The 12,883-nt window shown below is 37.3% G+C and overlaps 1 protein-coding gene across 1 annotated transcript; it reads right to left on the bottom strand.

Annotated features, from left to right (window-relative positions):
• Positions 1 to 1,604: 1,604 nt before the first annotated feature.
• Positions 1,605 to 5,146, bottom strand: foxi2 (forkhead box I2). The gene is made up of 2 exons (XM_067614840.1): positions 4,371 to 5,146; positions 1,605 to 3,384 (listed from the first exon to the last, which is right to left on the bottom strand). Exons 1-2 carry the CDS (start codon positions 4,984 to 4,986, stop codon positions 2,786 to 2,788), a joined length of 1,215 nt encoding a protein of 404 aa, XP_067470941.1. The 5' UTR covers positions 4,987 to 5,146; the 3' UTR covers positions 1,605 to 2,785.
• Positions 5,147 to 12,883: the final 7,737 nt, after the last annotated feature.

Here is a 12,883-nt window from a genome sequence, read left to right on the forward strand (position 1 = left end):
CAAATCATTGTTCCTAATCTGCACGCTGGGTGGCAAATATTTGCCGAGGGAATTTCTCGATGCCTCGTTTCTTAGTAGGAACAAAGCAAGATGGCCTCCTCTCAATTTGGGGCAAACACTGCCGCAGAATGGAGACAAAAGAGATGCTTAAACCCTGTCAGTCTAAGGGGGATATCTTCACCTCTCCTCAGAGAGTCCCTAATTGATACATGGGGATTGGCGTGAAGGACTGAGGACAATGGTTCTATTGTTTCACTGTTTTCTGAATCAAGACGTCTGTCAAACTTGCAGGGAATTTGGCTCACGTCCAAACTTGAACTTTCTGTCTTGATTTTGCCGAAAGCTTCTCTTGTGCGCGTCTGTGGCGCTGGAGGACATGATGGAGGAGATCAGGTGTAATGTGAGAGAATGCAGTTTTCATTCAGAATTGATAAATGCACTTTTCTTAAAAATATGACACATATTCTGAGAAAGATGTCAGAATAACATACAGGATGGTGTGTGCATGAAAAGTTTTGCAATGTTTACCATTTGGGTGTAATCTGTTGAGGTTTTTCTTTTATAAAAAAATAAAATTGGGAGAAAAATTGTCTCCTTTATAATGCCGCACAGATAATCATAATTTGTAAATAGAACATGATTAAACACAGATACTGTGTAATTTAGGGAAAATAGGAATTTCCTTGAAAGAAAAGCTTAACTTACACCCATATAAAAATGTATTCATTATTCAATTATTATCTGAAACTTTATTTACCATACTAAAAGACTCCTTGCAAGCAATTAATTGGAATTAATCAATTGGAAGTGTACCAGTTGAATACTGTTTCCCCACGATTAGTACTAAATTACATAGTTCCTTCCTCTGAAATTATAGAGAAGCTACTGAACCGTAAAATTAAGCATTACTGTAAATACTTCTTGTGTTTATAACAATTCTTGCAATGATATTAATATATTTCTTCATTTAATAGAGCTTCTATTTTGAGCTGCTCTTATTCAGGGTAGATTAAGTGAGTTAAAGTGTAGATAATTACATGTTTTTCAGCAATAAGATGTGTGTATCATCACTCCTTGAACACTGATCCTGACAGCAGGAACTGCTGATTTAACATTATAAAAGAAAGAAGCAGATTAAAATTGTTCTAGTTGCATTTGAAGTTTAAGTGAAAAGTAAACTTGACACCAGGCTGTGTAACACAGAGGGGATAGGTTTTAAGAAATTGTAAATATTAATTAAAAAAAATGTAGTTCAAAACCTGTTCTGTGACTTTAATTTAGCTAAAGTGACACTGACAGAAAGAGATTCAGTTTCACAATTATAAAAACACGTGTAAATATTTCTGAATATACTCATCTAATATATATAAAAAAACACATACATTAAGAAAACAGCAGCCTTAACTAATATGTACACAGTGAAAAGAGCCTGCAGAACCAAGACTATATAATGTAGGAGTGTTACTGTAGTAAATGGTAAGAATCTGCATTCAATTGCAATGGAGCAAAAGTAATTAAATATGGTATTAAAGTAAATCTATGGGTATGCATTCAAATTATAATGCATAATAAAGCACTGAATACACAGATGCATGACAATACAATAGAGACCACAGGATATTTATTAATAGTCACAGTTGAAACTGCCTGTAAGCTGTATGTATGGTATAAAGATTAAAAAAAAAAAGACAATAATAGATACAAAAGCCGTTCAATGATTGTCACATTGAATCCTGAGAGAAACCATGATATAGCATATAGTTTTTAATATATATATTTATGACATCTGGGTTTTAGTGATACTGTTTTCGGCACATTTTTGTAAGCTAACATCATTCACTTCTTGCTTTAATCAAACTATGTTCAGACAACAGTAGAAAAAAAAAAATGCCTATTAGCATAAATAGCATAAATAGTTACAAACTATCTTTTATAATTTACAAAAATACACATTTGTAAAGTCCACATGTATTTACACGAGCGTTAGTGCTGTGGTTTCAGTCAACATGGAGGATATAAAAATAAGGCAAGCCCCGTCTCGGATCATATTTGTATCAAATCAATTGTAAATATTTACTGCATTTGGAAACTTAATATACAGGTAACCCTTTATAAACAGGGCGCTTTCATCTCATCTCATGTGATTGTTGTTTTGAGGTAACGGCGGTCTCACAAAGGCAACTTTGGCAGGTTTGTTGTTGATTATGAATGAACAGTGTCGACATACTGTATGTAATCAACTGTAAGAATTTGGCCGCTCCAAACAGATATGGGCTAGATTTGGCAAAACTGGCAAAAATATCAAACATACATTTATATCTTAAACAAGACAAGAGTGGCTTTGACTACAAGAGTACAGAAGGTTTCTGTTGAAACTGCCAAAAAAAATGTAAAAGAGATGTTTAAAATATCAGAAAACATGTTGTCTTACTTTGCAAGTATATTTTTTTATCCTTAAGAGTAAAATAGGAGCTTAATAAAAAAGGGAAAAAAAAGATAAGTGCTCATTTTTTTGTTTGACGGCTGATGTTTCCACAGTTTGAGACTGCTTGAGTGCTTGTCAACTTAAATCAAGCGTAACTAAAATACTTTATGTTCTCTAATCTCTCCGGAGTACAGATCAGTGAAGGGAGTGTTGTGATGCAGAGAGGACGCTGCTACCCAGCCTGCACACTGACCTCTCTGCTGAAACGCATGTATGCATGTGTGTGTGTGTGTGTTTTTTCAGTGGGATTCACATAGCATCAAGTCCCTAAAACAGTGTGAAGTTGTGGTCAAGCAGCTCCTATAGCTCTGTCCCTTCCCTGGGGTAAATCAAACTGTTGACACTGAAGCTGTTGTAGAAGTGGCTGTTGAACTGTCCACTCTGCCCGCTGCCAAACGTGTTGTAGTACACTCCACGGTTGAAATGCAAGCCCTCACCGTGCTCTGACGCTCCCGTGTCCTGCCCGCCGTGGTTGGGGTGGTAGGGGCTCAGGGCCGTAATGTTCCTGTTCGACAGCTCGTTCACAAGTCCCAGTGAGCCCTGCCGGTTGGGGGCCCCCGAGCTGAGCGTCGACATGCTGCTGTAAAAGTTATTAAAACAAGGAGCGGCCGAGGCCAGTCCGGGTGGTGACGATGACGCCGTTGAACTCTTGTGGTTCTCGTTCATCGCTTCCATCTCCGGGGAGGACGGCCCAAGGAGCTGAGGGCTGTCTGAGGGCTTCAGCGAGGCCGCCATCGCAGGCCTGCCATCCTCAACCTTTGTGGCCCCCGCCGCCGCCGCCGCCACCGCCGCTCCGCCCGCGTTGCTCGGATCTGACCGCCTTTTCCTTTTCCTGCGAAAGTTTCCGTTGTCAAACATCTTTTCACAGTTTGGGTCCAACGTCCAGTAGTTTCCTTTTCCTGCGTTTAAAGATGAGAAACATAATATTTTTAACATTTTATAAAATGGATATTTCAGATTTGGTTGAATGAAGCCTGATGGAAAATGTGCGGCCTAGTTTGTCTAAGATAAACAGTCCAAATAAAATACAACCCTTCTTTTTACTTGTTAGGTTTTTCAGCTTCCTGCCAACTTATGACTATATATCAAAACTTAATCTCAGCAATCTTTCAGAGTGACTTTTATCCGCTGTTATCACCATGAACAAATCAAAACAAACAAGTTTTTTTTTTGTCATATTTGTTATATATCTGTTTGTATCCTGGAAGCTGGTTTAGAGAATTTTCTGGATCACTTGGCTCTCTGCAGAGAACAATAATGAGTAACACCTCTCCTGGGCTGACTGTCATTCTAGTCTAGACTGGAGTACAAGCTGGGATTAAAAACAACATTCCAGTCATCTTCCAATAATACCTGCACTAATTCTAAAAGAAATAAAAAATACTGTAAATTCCTGGTAATATTAGGAAATTACAGTATATTTCTACTATTTTATTGTAAGTTTTTAATCATCTTATGGTCTTTAATTGTGTTTAATTTTCTTTGTAATTACGACTTTTTCTAGTGTAGAACAAATACTGTGTATTTATACAGTATTTACAGCTGTTTGATATTTTAATCTCTGGTTCCTTTTCGAATAAATTACAAGATTAACAGACATGCTTTACTAGAAGGTCTGAGTGTTTTTTTAGAGAAAATTATTTGGAGCTGAGTGTGAAAATAGTGTTGCTGAAAACTAACTTGTTAAAGTTTTAAATTTGGAGGGTATTTATAATTACACTGCTATGGTGTTTTTCTTTTTTGAGACAACAATATCAGTTTGACTCATTTTCACCTAAATTTCCATCTACTTCAACCTCACCAAGACTTCCAGGTGAGTAAACTTTAAAAGCTGAATATTAATAACAGTACAAATATGAAATATGTCCTGGTGCGTTCATGGTACCTGGATCGTCCTCGTCCCTCGGCACTTTCTTGAAGCAGTCGTTCAGAGACAGGTTGTGCCGGATCGAGTTCTGCCAGCCGGCTTTGCTCTTCTTATAAAAGGGGAAGTTATCGGCGACGTACTGGTAAATCTGGCTCAGGGTCAGCTTCTTCTCGTGCGCATTCTGGATGGCCATGGCGATGAGGGCAGAGTAGGAGTAAGGTGGACGGACCAGCTTCAGCAGCTCCTCCTGGCTGGCGATGGACAACCAGCCCAGGTCGGGCCCGCCGAAACCAGGTGAGTTTGTGATGAACTGCCGCTGCGAGCCGTAGGAGGGCGGGATGAACGACGCCGGGTTGTTACCGTGCAGGTAGGAAGCGGAGGAGTTGACGCCCGGCCCGTTGAGCCACAGGTACGGGTTTGGAGACGATGCGTAATCTCCGAGGCCGTAGCCAGCGGGTCTCTGTGCGCCCTGGAGGCTCTGCTGGTGGTACATGCTGCTGAAGTTGTCGCAGTAGACAGCTGCCATGTCCGGGGCCTCCTGGGCGCCTTTAGGTGGGAGAGAGCCGACGGTAGGGGAGGTGTGGTGGTGGTGCTGGTGGTGCTGGTGATGGGACTCAGGATCGATGGAGTTCATCACTCCCCGCGGGAAATCCCAAAAGGAAATGTTGAAGCGGTTCAGGTGGCTTCTCCCGGTGGTGCGCAGACAGCCGCAACAAGTGTCAAGGAGGATGGAGGAGTTTGGGGAGTTTCAATAGTATAAATCCTTGACAGCAGCCACATCCAGGCACCAGATACTTCCCAACAGCCAATAGACACACACTGAGTAACAGGGGGTGTGGTCATGTTCTACCTCATTCAGCATGAGACTGGGTCACTGGTTCCCAGACTGCTGGGGTTAGATTTTCTCTGAGGGGCTGAGGCTGTGATCATTTACCCTCAGTCAACAAACAACAAACCTGACTCCAGCTGCAATAATAACCTTTAAAATAGCAGTTTTCTTGGTTTCCTCAGAGCAAAAAGACATTTATGCTTCACTATAAATCTGCATCAGTCATAGTTTGAAAGATTAAGCACCTTGTATTCTAGATTTAATATCATATGGAAGAATTATGACTGTTTAAAATATCAATGAAAAGCAATATGAACTAAAATGTTTCACAAAATAATATATGACGCATTATTATCCTGTAACACCGGATAACATTTCCTCAATTGTTTTAGAGGAAGTTCATGTTACTGTTAAAATAAATTCTCATGATTGTCTTGATGTTAACTTTGGGTTTTCCACCTCATTACCGTAAATTACAACTTTCGTTAGGGGGGGGGGGGGACAATTTCCCCTTCATTTCCCTCCATTTTCCCCCATCCCAACCTATGTTTAAGGGTTTGGAAAATAAGGTGAAAACTGACAACCAGAGGCGTAGCAAGGGATTACGGGCCCCTAAATTAAAAAAAGGGGACCCACTGCTCAGTTATCCACATAATTATTGCTATAATACTGACTGATTTGAGGTGCCAGCCAGTTAAATGTGAGTTGAAATAACCCAAATTTGGAAAGAGAAGAAAGTTTTGCTGCACTGGAAAAAAAAAAAAGTATCTTGGTCAAGTTTGTCTCAACACAGCAGTTATACAGTGGCACTGAACAGTCGGTGCTCTCATTAAACTGAATTTATCTAAGGACTTTTTTTTTGTTATTCAAGTGCACTTCATCTTCATTTTTTTTATAAAGCTGAAAAAAAAAGTAAACAACTAAAAGGGTTTTTATAAATGTCAAACATCTAAAAAATTATTACAAAATCATACTGAGGTCACATGATGTCTTTAAAGAAGTTTTAATCACTTGTATTACATTCTCACACTGTTATACTGTATCTTTAAATGAAACAACCATTAAACTATCCCAAAAAGATCTATTATTTTACACTGAAAGATGCTGTTGAAGTCGGTGCGTATGAAATGTATAAACATGTATGAAGCTTTCATCATCAGCTTTTCATTGATGAGTCTGTGATGTTCAGCAGTATTAAAAACTGTGAATGGAAGTTCAAACTGATGATGTATTGGACCTGCAATATCAAAAACATCCTATCATACACATGATTTACATTAATGCATAATTTATACTGCTAGCGTGCAGTGCTACATAGACAACTAATATAATGAATGCAACAACAGATAATTAATTGGTTAATTATTTCAGCACATTTCTGCTTGTGCTACTGAATTAATTTGAATAATAATGGTGCATAACAGCGTGATAACATTATTGCAATAAGTTTAAAATTAATGGTACTGTTACTCTGTTTAATGGATGTCTAGTTTTTCAATGTTTTAGAAGTACAGATTCATACGAGTGAGACTAGAGCCGCAACGATTAGATGATTGATAGAAAATTAATCAGCAGCCATATTTAATGATAATGATAATTAAGCAGAAATGCAGAATTTTCATACATGATAGCAAACTGAATATGTTTGGGTTTTTGATTGGGATCCGAAGGCGTCACCTTTGACTCTTTTGACGTTTTTTACTCTTTTCTGACATTTTATAGACCAAACGATTAATTGATTAATCAATAAAATAATTGACAGATTCATCAATAGTGAAAATAATCGTTAGTTGCAGCCTAAGTGAGACACTTATTGACATGATAAGTGTATGGATGTACTGAAAGGTTCAGTACATCCATACAGTACAGTTCTTTGAAACTTAACCCTAAAAACAAGTTTGAACCCAAAGTAAAGACCAGGCAAAATGTCCAAAACTCATTTTGTCCTCACAAAAATGGACGTATGTGAGTCCTCACTATGTCAGATTGTTGTTCCTACAACACACACAGAACACATGTACACAGTTTTATAATTACAGTATCAGCTACTGGTTTGTTACTGCAGAATCAGTAACAAACCAGTAGCTCACAGCTTACATGAGCCGGCTGTTTTGGGTAACATAATGTCAGAGCTCATCTGTATCTGGTCTCCTCCTGTTGCTCTATATTATCTTTATTTTATTCTAGAGAGACGCTGTTTCACTCTCACTGCCTCATCAGTCTGCTGTATTTTTATATTTATATGTGAAAAAACTTTACTTTAAAATCAGGTTCACTCACCCCGTGATGATAATAAAAATTATGGAGAAACAATGCATAATCATCACACTATCTACACATCATTATCACGCATGGCTCCCAAAGAGAACCGGGAGAGAAACACATTAATATTGTGAACCGTCAAACGTCTGAACTGCAAATTGCTCGACGATGCTGCTGACATACAGATTTTCTTAAACATGTCCTGAGGCCAGAAATAAAAGCTCAGTTTCTTTGAAGACTTTCAAATTGGCTTTTGTGACTAATTAAGGTGTCTGGAAAATGTTCAGAAATTAGCTTTTTTTATCTTAATGAGAACATTTTTCATGCAGGCATTTATTAATTTTCCACTTCTGCTTTACAGATAAAGATCTGACTCTTAAAAACGTCTTATTGGTTCAATCTGAGAGACTCTATATGCATTTATACTAAAAAACCCTCACAAAGAAGTCGTTATAACAGTTTTTGCATGTTTTAAACTGCTAAACATGAGTGTATCGACACATGTAGTGTGAACTGTACCAACTTTGACTTTGACTGTATAATTACACCACAAGTTAATTCTCTTTATAACACTTTTTTTTGCAAATCAAAGTCATATTTGTCACATGTGACACCAGATTCATATGTTGAACTTGAAATAATAACCTGAGCATGAAGGTATTAGTGGTTATTTAATCTTACTAGCTTCTTCCAGACCTCTCTGAAGGTCTTCATCAGTGGAGGGAGTTCACTCAGGTGTCATGAAGAGATTATTTGTAGATTACGTAAAGAAACAACAAATAAATGTGTCTGTTGAATGAACTATTTATCTTTAATGCACTGTGTGTTATACTGTAAATTAATATGCTAATGATTCATGTCAGTATTTATTCTCTGTCAGTGTGTGTGTGTGAACTTTGAAATGACTCAATGCACAAGATGATCAATTAATTAATACTTTCACTAACTCACTACCTGATGTAACGAACTAGACTTACTGGTCTCTGGATATAATTCTGGACGCTTCTGGATGACTGCATCATAAGAAATAATGTTGGCAGTTCTTAATTAACCCCTTAAAATCCAGTTTCTGTTTTAATTTTCACTTAAGCAGCTTTAAAGTTGGAAACAAAAGTCATCTTATTCTGCTGTCAGACAGCATCACATGTGTAATCATCTTGTTGCAGCGCTTCATTAAACCTCTATAATGTTCACATTGAGTGAAATATTCAGATTTCATGTTTTTATGGCTGCATTGTTGCATATAATGGAAAGTGGATGTCAGTAGAATGTAGACCTGCTTGTCACCTGCTGCTTGTGTGATGTGATTGATAATTAATTTGTTGGTTTATTGAATTTTGGTCATTATTTTATGCAATTGTACTTTTTTAATGAACTGTCAGACTGTAGGGTATTCTCTTGGAATTGGAATAATTTTACAAAATACCTTAAAACTCCTCAGAATAGCATTTAAGGAGCATGTTTTAAAACATCGGTGTTTAAACTGTGCTTGTTTTAATAGAGACAAGTCTATTTGTCTCATTTACATGTTCTGTATATATTCTAATTGTTTTATTATTCATTTTTATATCATATTATTTATCAATCATGGTTTCCTGATTAAATTAAGGTTATGATAATACAACTAATATGGGAATAATTAGAATTACCAGATTTACAATCTACAAAAGCAACATAATTTCCTTCTGCTGAGACCACAACACAATTATAACCATATTTTCTTTTTTTTTTTTTATCTCAGTGTATCTCCTCTCTGTCCATCTCCTGGTCTGATATTTTATACTGGAGTCACTTGTGGAGCCACACTGCCACCTTGAGCTGCCTCATCATCATGTGGGCAAATCCCAGAGTACCAGCGTTGATCAAGATACCGAGGTTTAGCATGTAGTATAAAACACATCGCCACAAGATGGAGGCAGCTCACCGCTCAGGCTGCAGTTTGAACTGAGCAGTGCAGAGCATGAGGCACCCACAGGAGAGAGCTAAACACCACTGTAAACGTCTTTGGATCAAGGTGCCAACAAGCCATCAAACTTCTGGTTGATGTGGCCTCAGAAATCTAATAAGAAAATGCGGTTTTACCCTGAGAGCTCCTGCAGATTGAGAAGGTCTTTGAAGAAGTTAAAAGTATGCTCTCTGATAACACACAAGGTTATTCCAACCCAGCGAGTCCGAAATAAGACTAATGACAGTCAAAATAGCTCGCCATATGGTTTTAAAACAAAGGCAACGAGTTAACATAAATGTTTTTCTGACCAGAAAATGACTGCGTTTTGAAAAAAAAAAAAAAAAAACCTAACCCGTGTTACATTTCTTCTTGGAGAGGAACTTTCTAATAAAGCAAAGACAGACCCCCTCTGAGCCCCGCTGTGATTACTTTGGTTGGTATTGACACATTATCTGCCAACACTTCCCTGTTTTCCAGCATCTGATAGACTGAGGTTTTTCTCTAATGCAGCTTTTCCACTGAGATCCAGGCCGCAGAGTAATTGTCCGCGCAGCACCAGGAGTCGCTCTGTCTGACTGTAATTCTATAATATTGGGGTTGGCTATGACAATAATCCCTGGGCTCATCAAGCGTCGCCAAAACTGTTTCACAAACTGAAACGTATGTATGAGAATCTGAGATTGCAGAAAAAGGGGGGAAGACTCTCTGGCTCTGAAGCTCCTGTCAGCAGACTGTTTTAAAGAAGAGTTTTTTTTTTTGTTTTTTTTTGTGAAGACACAGCGGTCATGAATTATGACTTTTTTGCTCTTTCTGTCTGATTTAAAGAACCCAAAGGATGGAAAGAAGAAAATGTGGATCTGTGACATGACAAAGGCCACATGAATGCTTTTTTTATCATTTGGTACAATTTTTCTAACTAAGATTGATGTTATTTCTGAAAATAGTAACTCCCATACAGCATGAGAAACAAAGGAAATGAACAGAAAGTATAAAATATTTAACATCTAACAACAGAGTGAAGATCATTAGCAGCCCTTGATTGTTCCCGGTGTGACTAACTGACACATACGGTATATATTGTTCTTCATCAACTTGATTCATGTGTGTTTGTGCATGTGTGACAGGAGACTCGATGTCTTCAAACCTTTAATGGGACGTTTCCAAAAGAGCATAACAGGAGGCAGGATGTAAAAAAAAAAAAAAAGCAAAGAAGCAGACTGCGAGCTCTGCTGCTCTGCCCAGCTGGTGCATCTTCACAACACAGAGTCAAAAATCAAGCCTGTTCAAAGGATTTTGCTGGTAAATCTTTAAAGAAATGCTCAAAGACGAGTGAAACACATAAATAGTTCAGGGCTGGCATGTTGATATCATGAACCGTGTGTGAATTATAGAGGAAACATGCAAGCAGGGCGCTCACACACATTCCTACGTTCGGAGATCGCATCCAAACAATATATTTTAGTTAACGTTGTAAGCCTGTCATCACTTTAACAATTACCATTGTTACAATAAAGGGTAACTTTAGAAATGAATACTTTCCTAACCTAGGACAAAACACAATAAAAAAGTTTAAGGGACATTAAACTCATGGTATTTTTTATATGAAATTACGCAAAAAGCGGCCAAAAACAGGAAAAAGAGACACATAGATATCACAAACAATATAATTTTAGATTGTTTTGTTGTGTATTTCTGCTCGCGCGTTAAGAGGTTGGAAATAATATATTACTGCTGTCAACAGACTGGAAAACCATGAAGCAAATCATTTTGCAACTCTCCAATAAAAAGATGTGTTGATGAGTGTCGTTTCAGGACGAAGGCAGAAAGATCATGACCTAAAATTATTAAGTTTGAAAATGTTTTATAAACCTTTTAAAATGAGGATTGTATCCAAGCACAGTTTCTGACTCATATGCAACAGTGGAAGAAGTACTCAGATCCTCAAGTTAAGTAAAAGTACATAAGTATTATCAGCTTAATGTTGTTAAAGTACTGGTTTGATTCTTCTGACTGATATATTATTATATATGACAAAACTGTTTTCAGTTTTTGGACTTTTTCTCTAATCTTTGATCTTTGTGGTTCATTTGAACATTTATTGAAATGAAACCATGTGAGAAGTTTAGAGGGAAAAATCACTATTTGGTGGAGCTGTTAACAACTCATAGACATGTGAAATGTGACCCCGACTACACACTGCTTTTTGTAAGACGTCAAAAGCCAAAAAGGTTGGAAACCACTGGTTTCATCTTTAACAATGTGTTGTATTTTAAAAGCTTGTTATATTATCCATTGTGTCAAATCTGCATCTGAAAAGTAACTAAAGCTGTTAAATAAATGTAGTGGAGTAGAAAGTACAATATTTCCCTCTGAAATGTAGTGGAGTGGAAGTATAAAGTAGCATCACATGGAAATACTCAAGTAAAGTACTCAAGTACCTCAACATTGTACTTGAGTAAATGTACTTCCTTACTTTCCACCACTGCATGTCTCATCCAAACAAATACTTATATAGTTGTTTTCATGTTTTTGCAACACATGATCTATTATTTTACTCTTCTATATCAAGTATAATTTCAGCTTTAAGCAGGAGGAGGACTGATATTCAGAAGGACCATATTTAAACCTTTTTCTCTCTGGTAAACGTCTTTGTCTTGAGGATAGGATGGATGTCTTCATCTTCCTTTAATATTCCTGGTTTATGAGTCTCACAAAATTTTGCCAGGTAAAGAAAACGATCAGAAGTCTTGAGCCTGAAACAAGTATTTCTTGCTGCTGCTTGGCCTGTGATTTCATCACCAGGTGTACAGCAGCTTTTGGACGGATGAATAGAGCCTCCCAGACAAACCACAGAGAGTATTGACAGGTGTATATGTGTGCGTAACAGGTATTATGAGTTTGTCCTCACCGTACTAGCAACGGCTGAAATTCAAAAGACTTGAAATGACCTGTTGTTGCATCAGTAACAAAGCACAAAGTAGTTGTGATCTTCTCTCTTCTGTGTTATCTTTTAAAAAATTGTTATGTTTAAAAGTGTTTGCTTGTCTTCTAACCAACACTCATCAACAATGTTTTCATTTAATCATGAATCATCATGTATTTCCCTAAACTTAGCCAAATTGTTTCCGCCAATGTCTCATTTCAGGTCAACTTCTAGTTTAACTTTTTGTTCCCAAAGAAAAATATGTTTTGCAGCCAGTCTAATATAACAGCCTGTCAATGAATATTACCTTCAAGAAGGTTTTAATGTTCAGTTTTTTTTGAAATTGTTAAAGAAAGTTATTGATTCAACTTTTTGATTACTTTGGAGGCCGTAGTTTGTGTAATTATATTCTGTTATAGTGAGAGCTGTTCAACCTTTTTATATCAATGACTAAATACTGGATGATGGTGGGATTTATTGCAGAGTTGCTGTATTAGACTGAATTATTTACATACCACATATAGTATGTTAAGAATACGCTGATACTATTTTGTCATATAGGAGTGGAA

This window comes from Thunnus thynnus, chromosome 16 (genome assembly GCF_963924715.1).
Source record: "Thunnus thynnus chromosome 16, fThuThy2.1, whole genome shotgun sequence".
In the NCBI taxonomy this organism is placed as follows: Eukaryota; Metazoa; Chordata; class Actinopteri; order Scombriformes; family Scombridae; genus Thunnus; species Thunnus thynnus.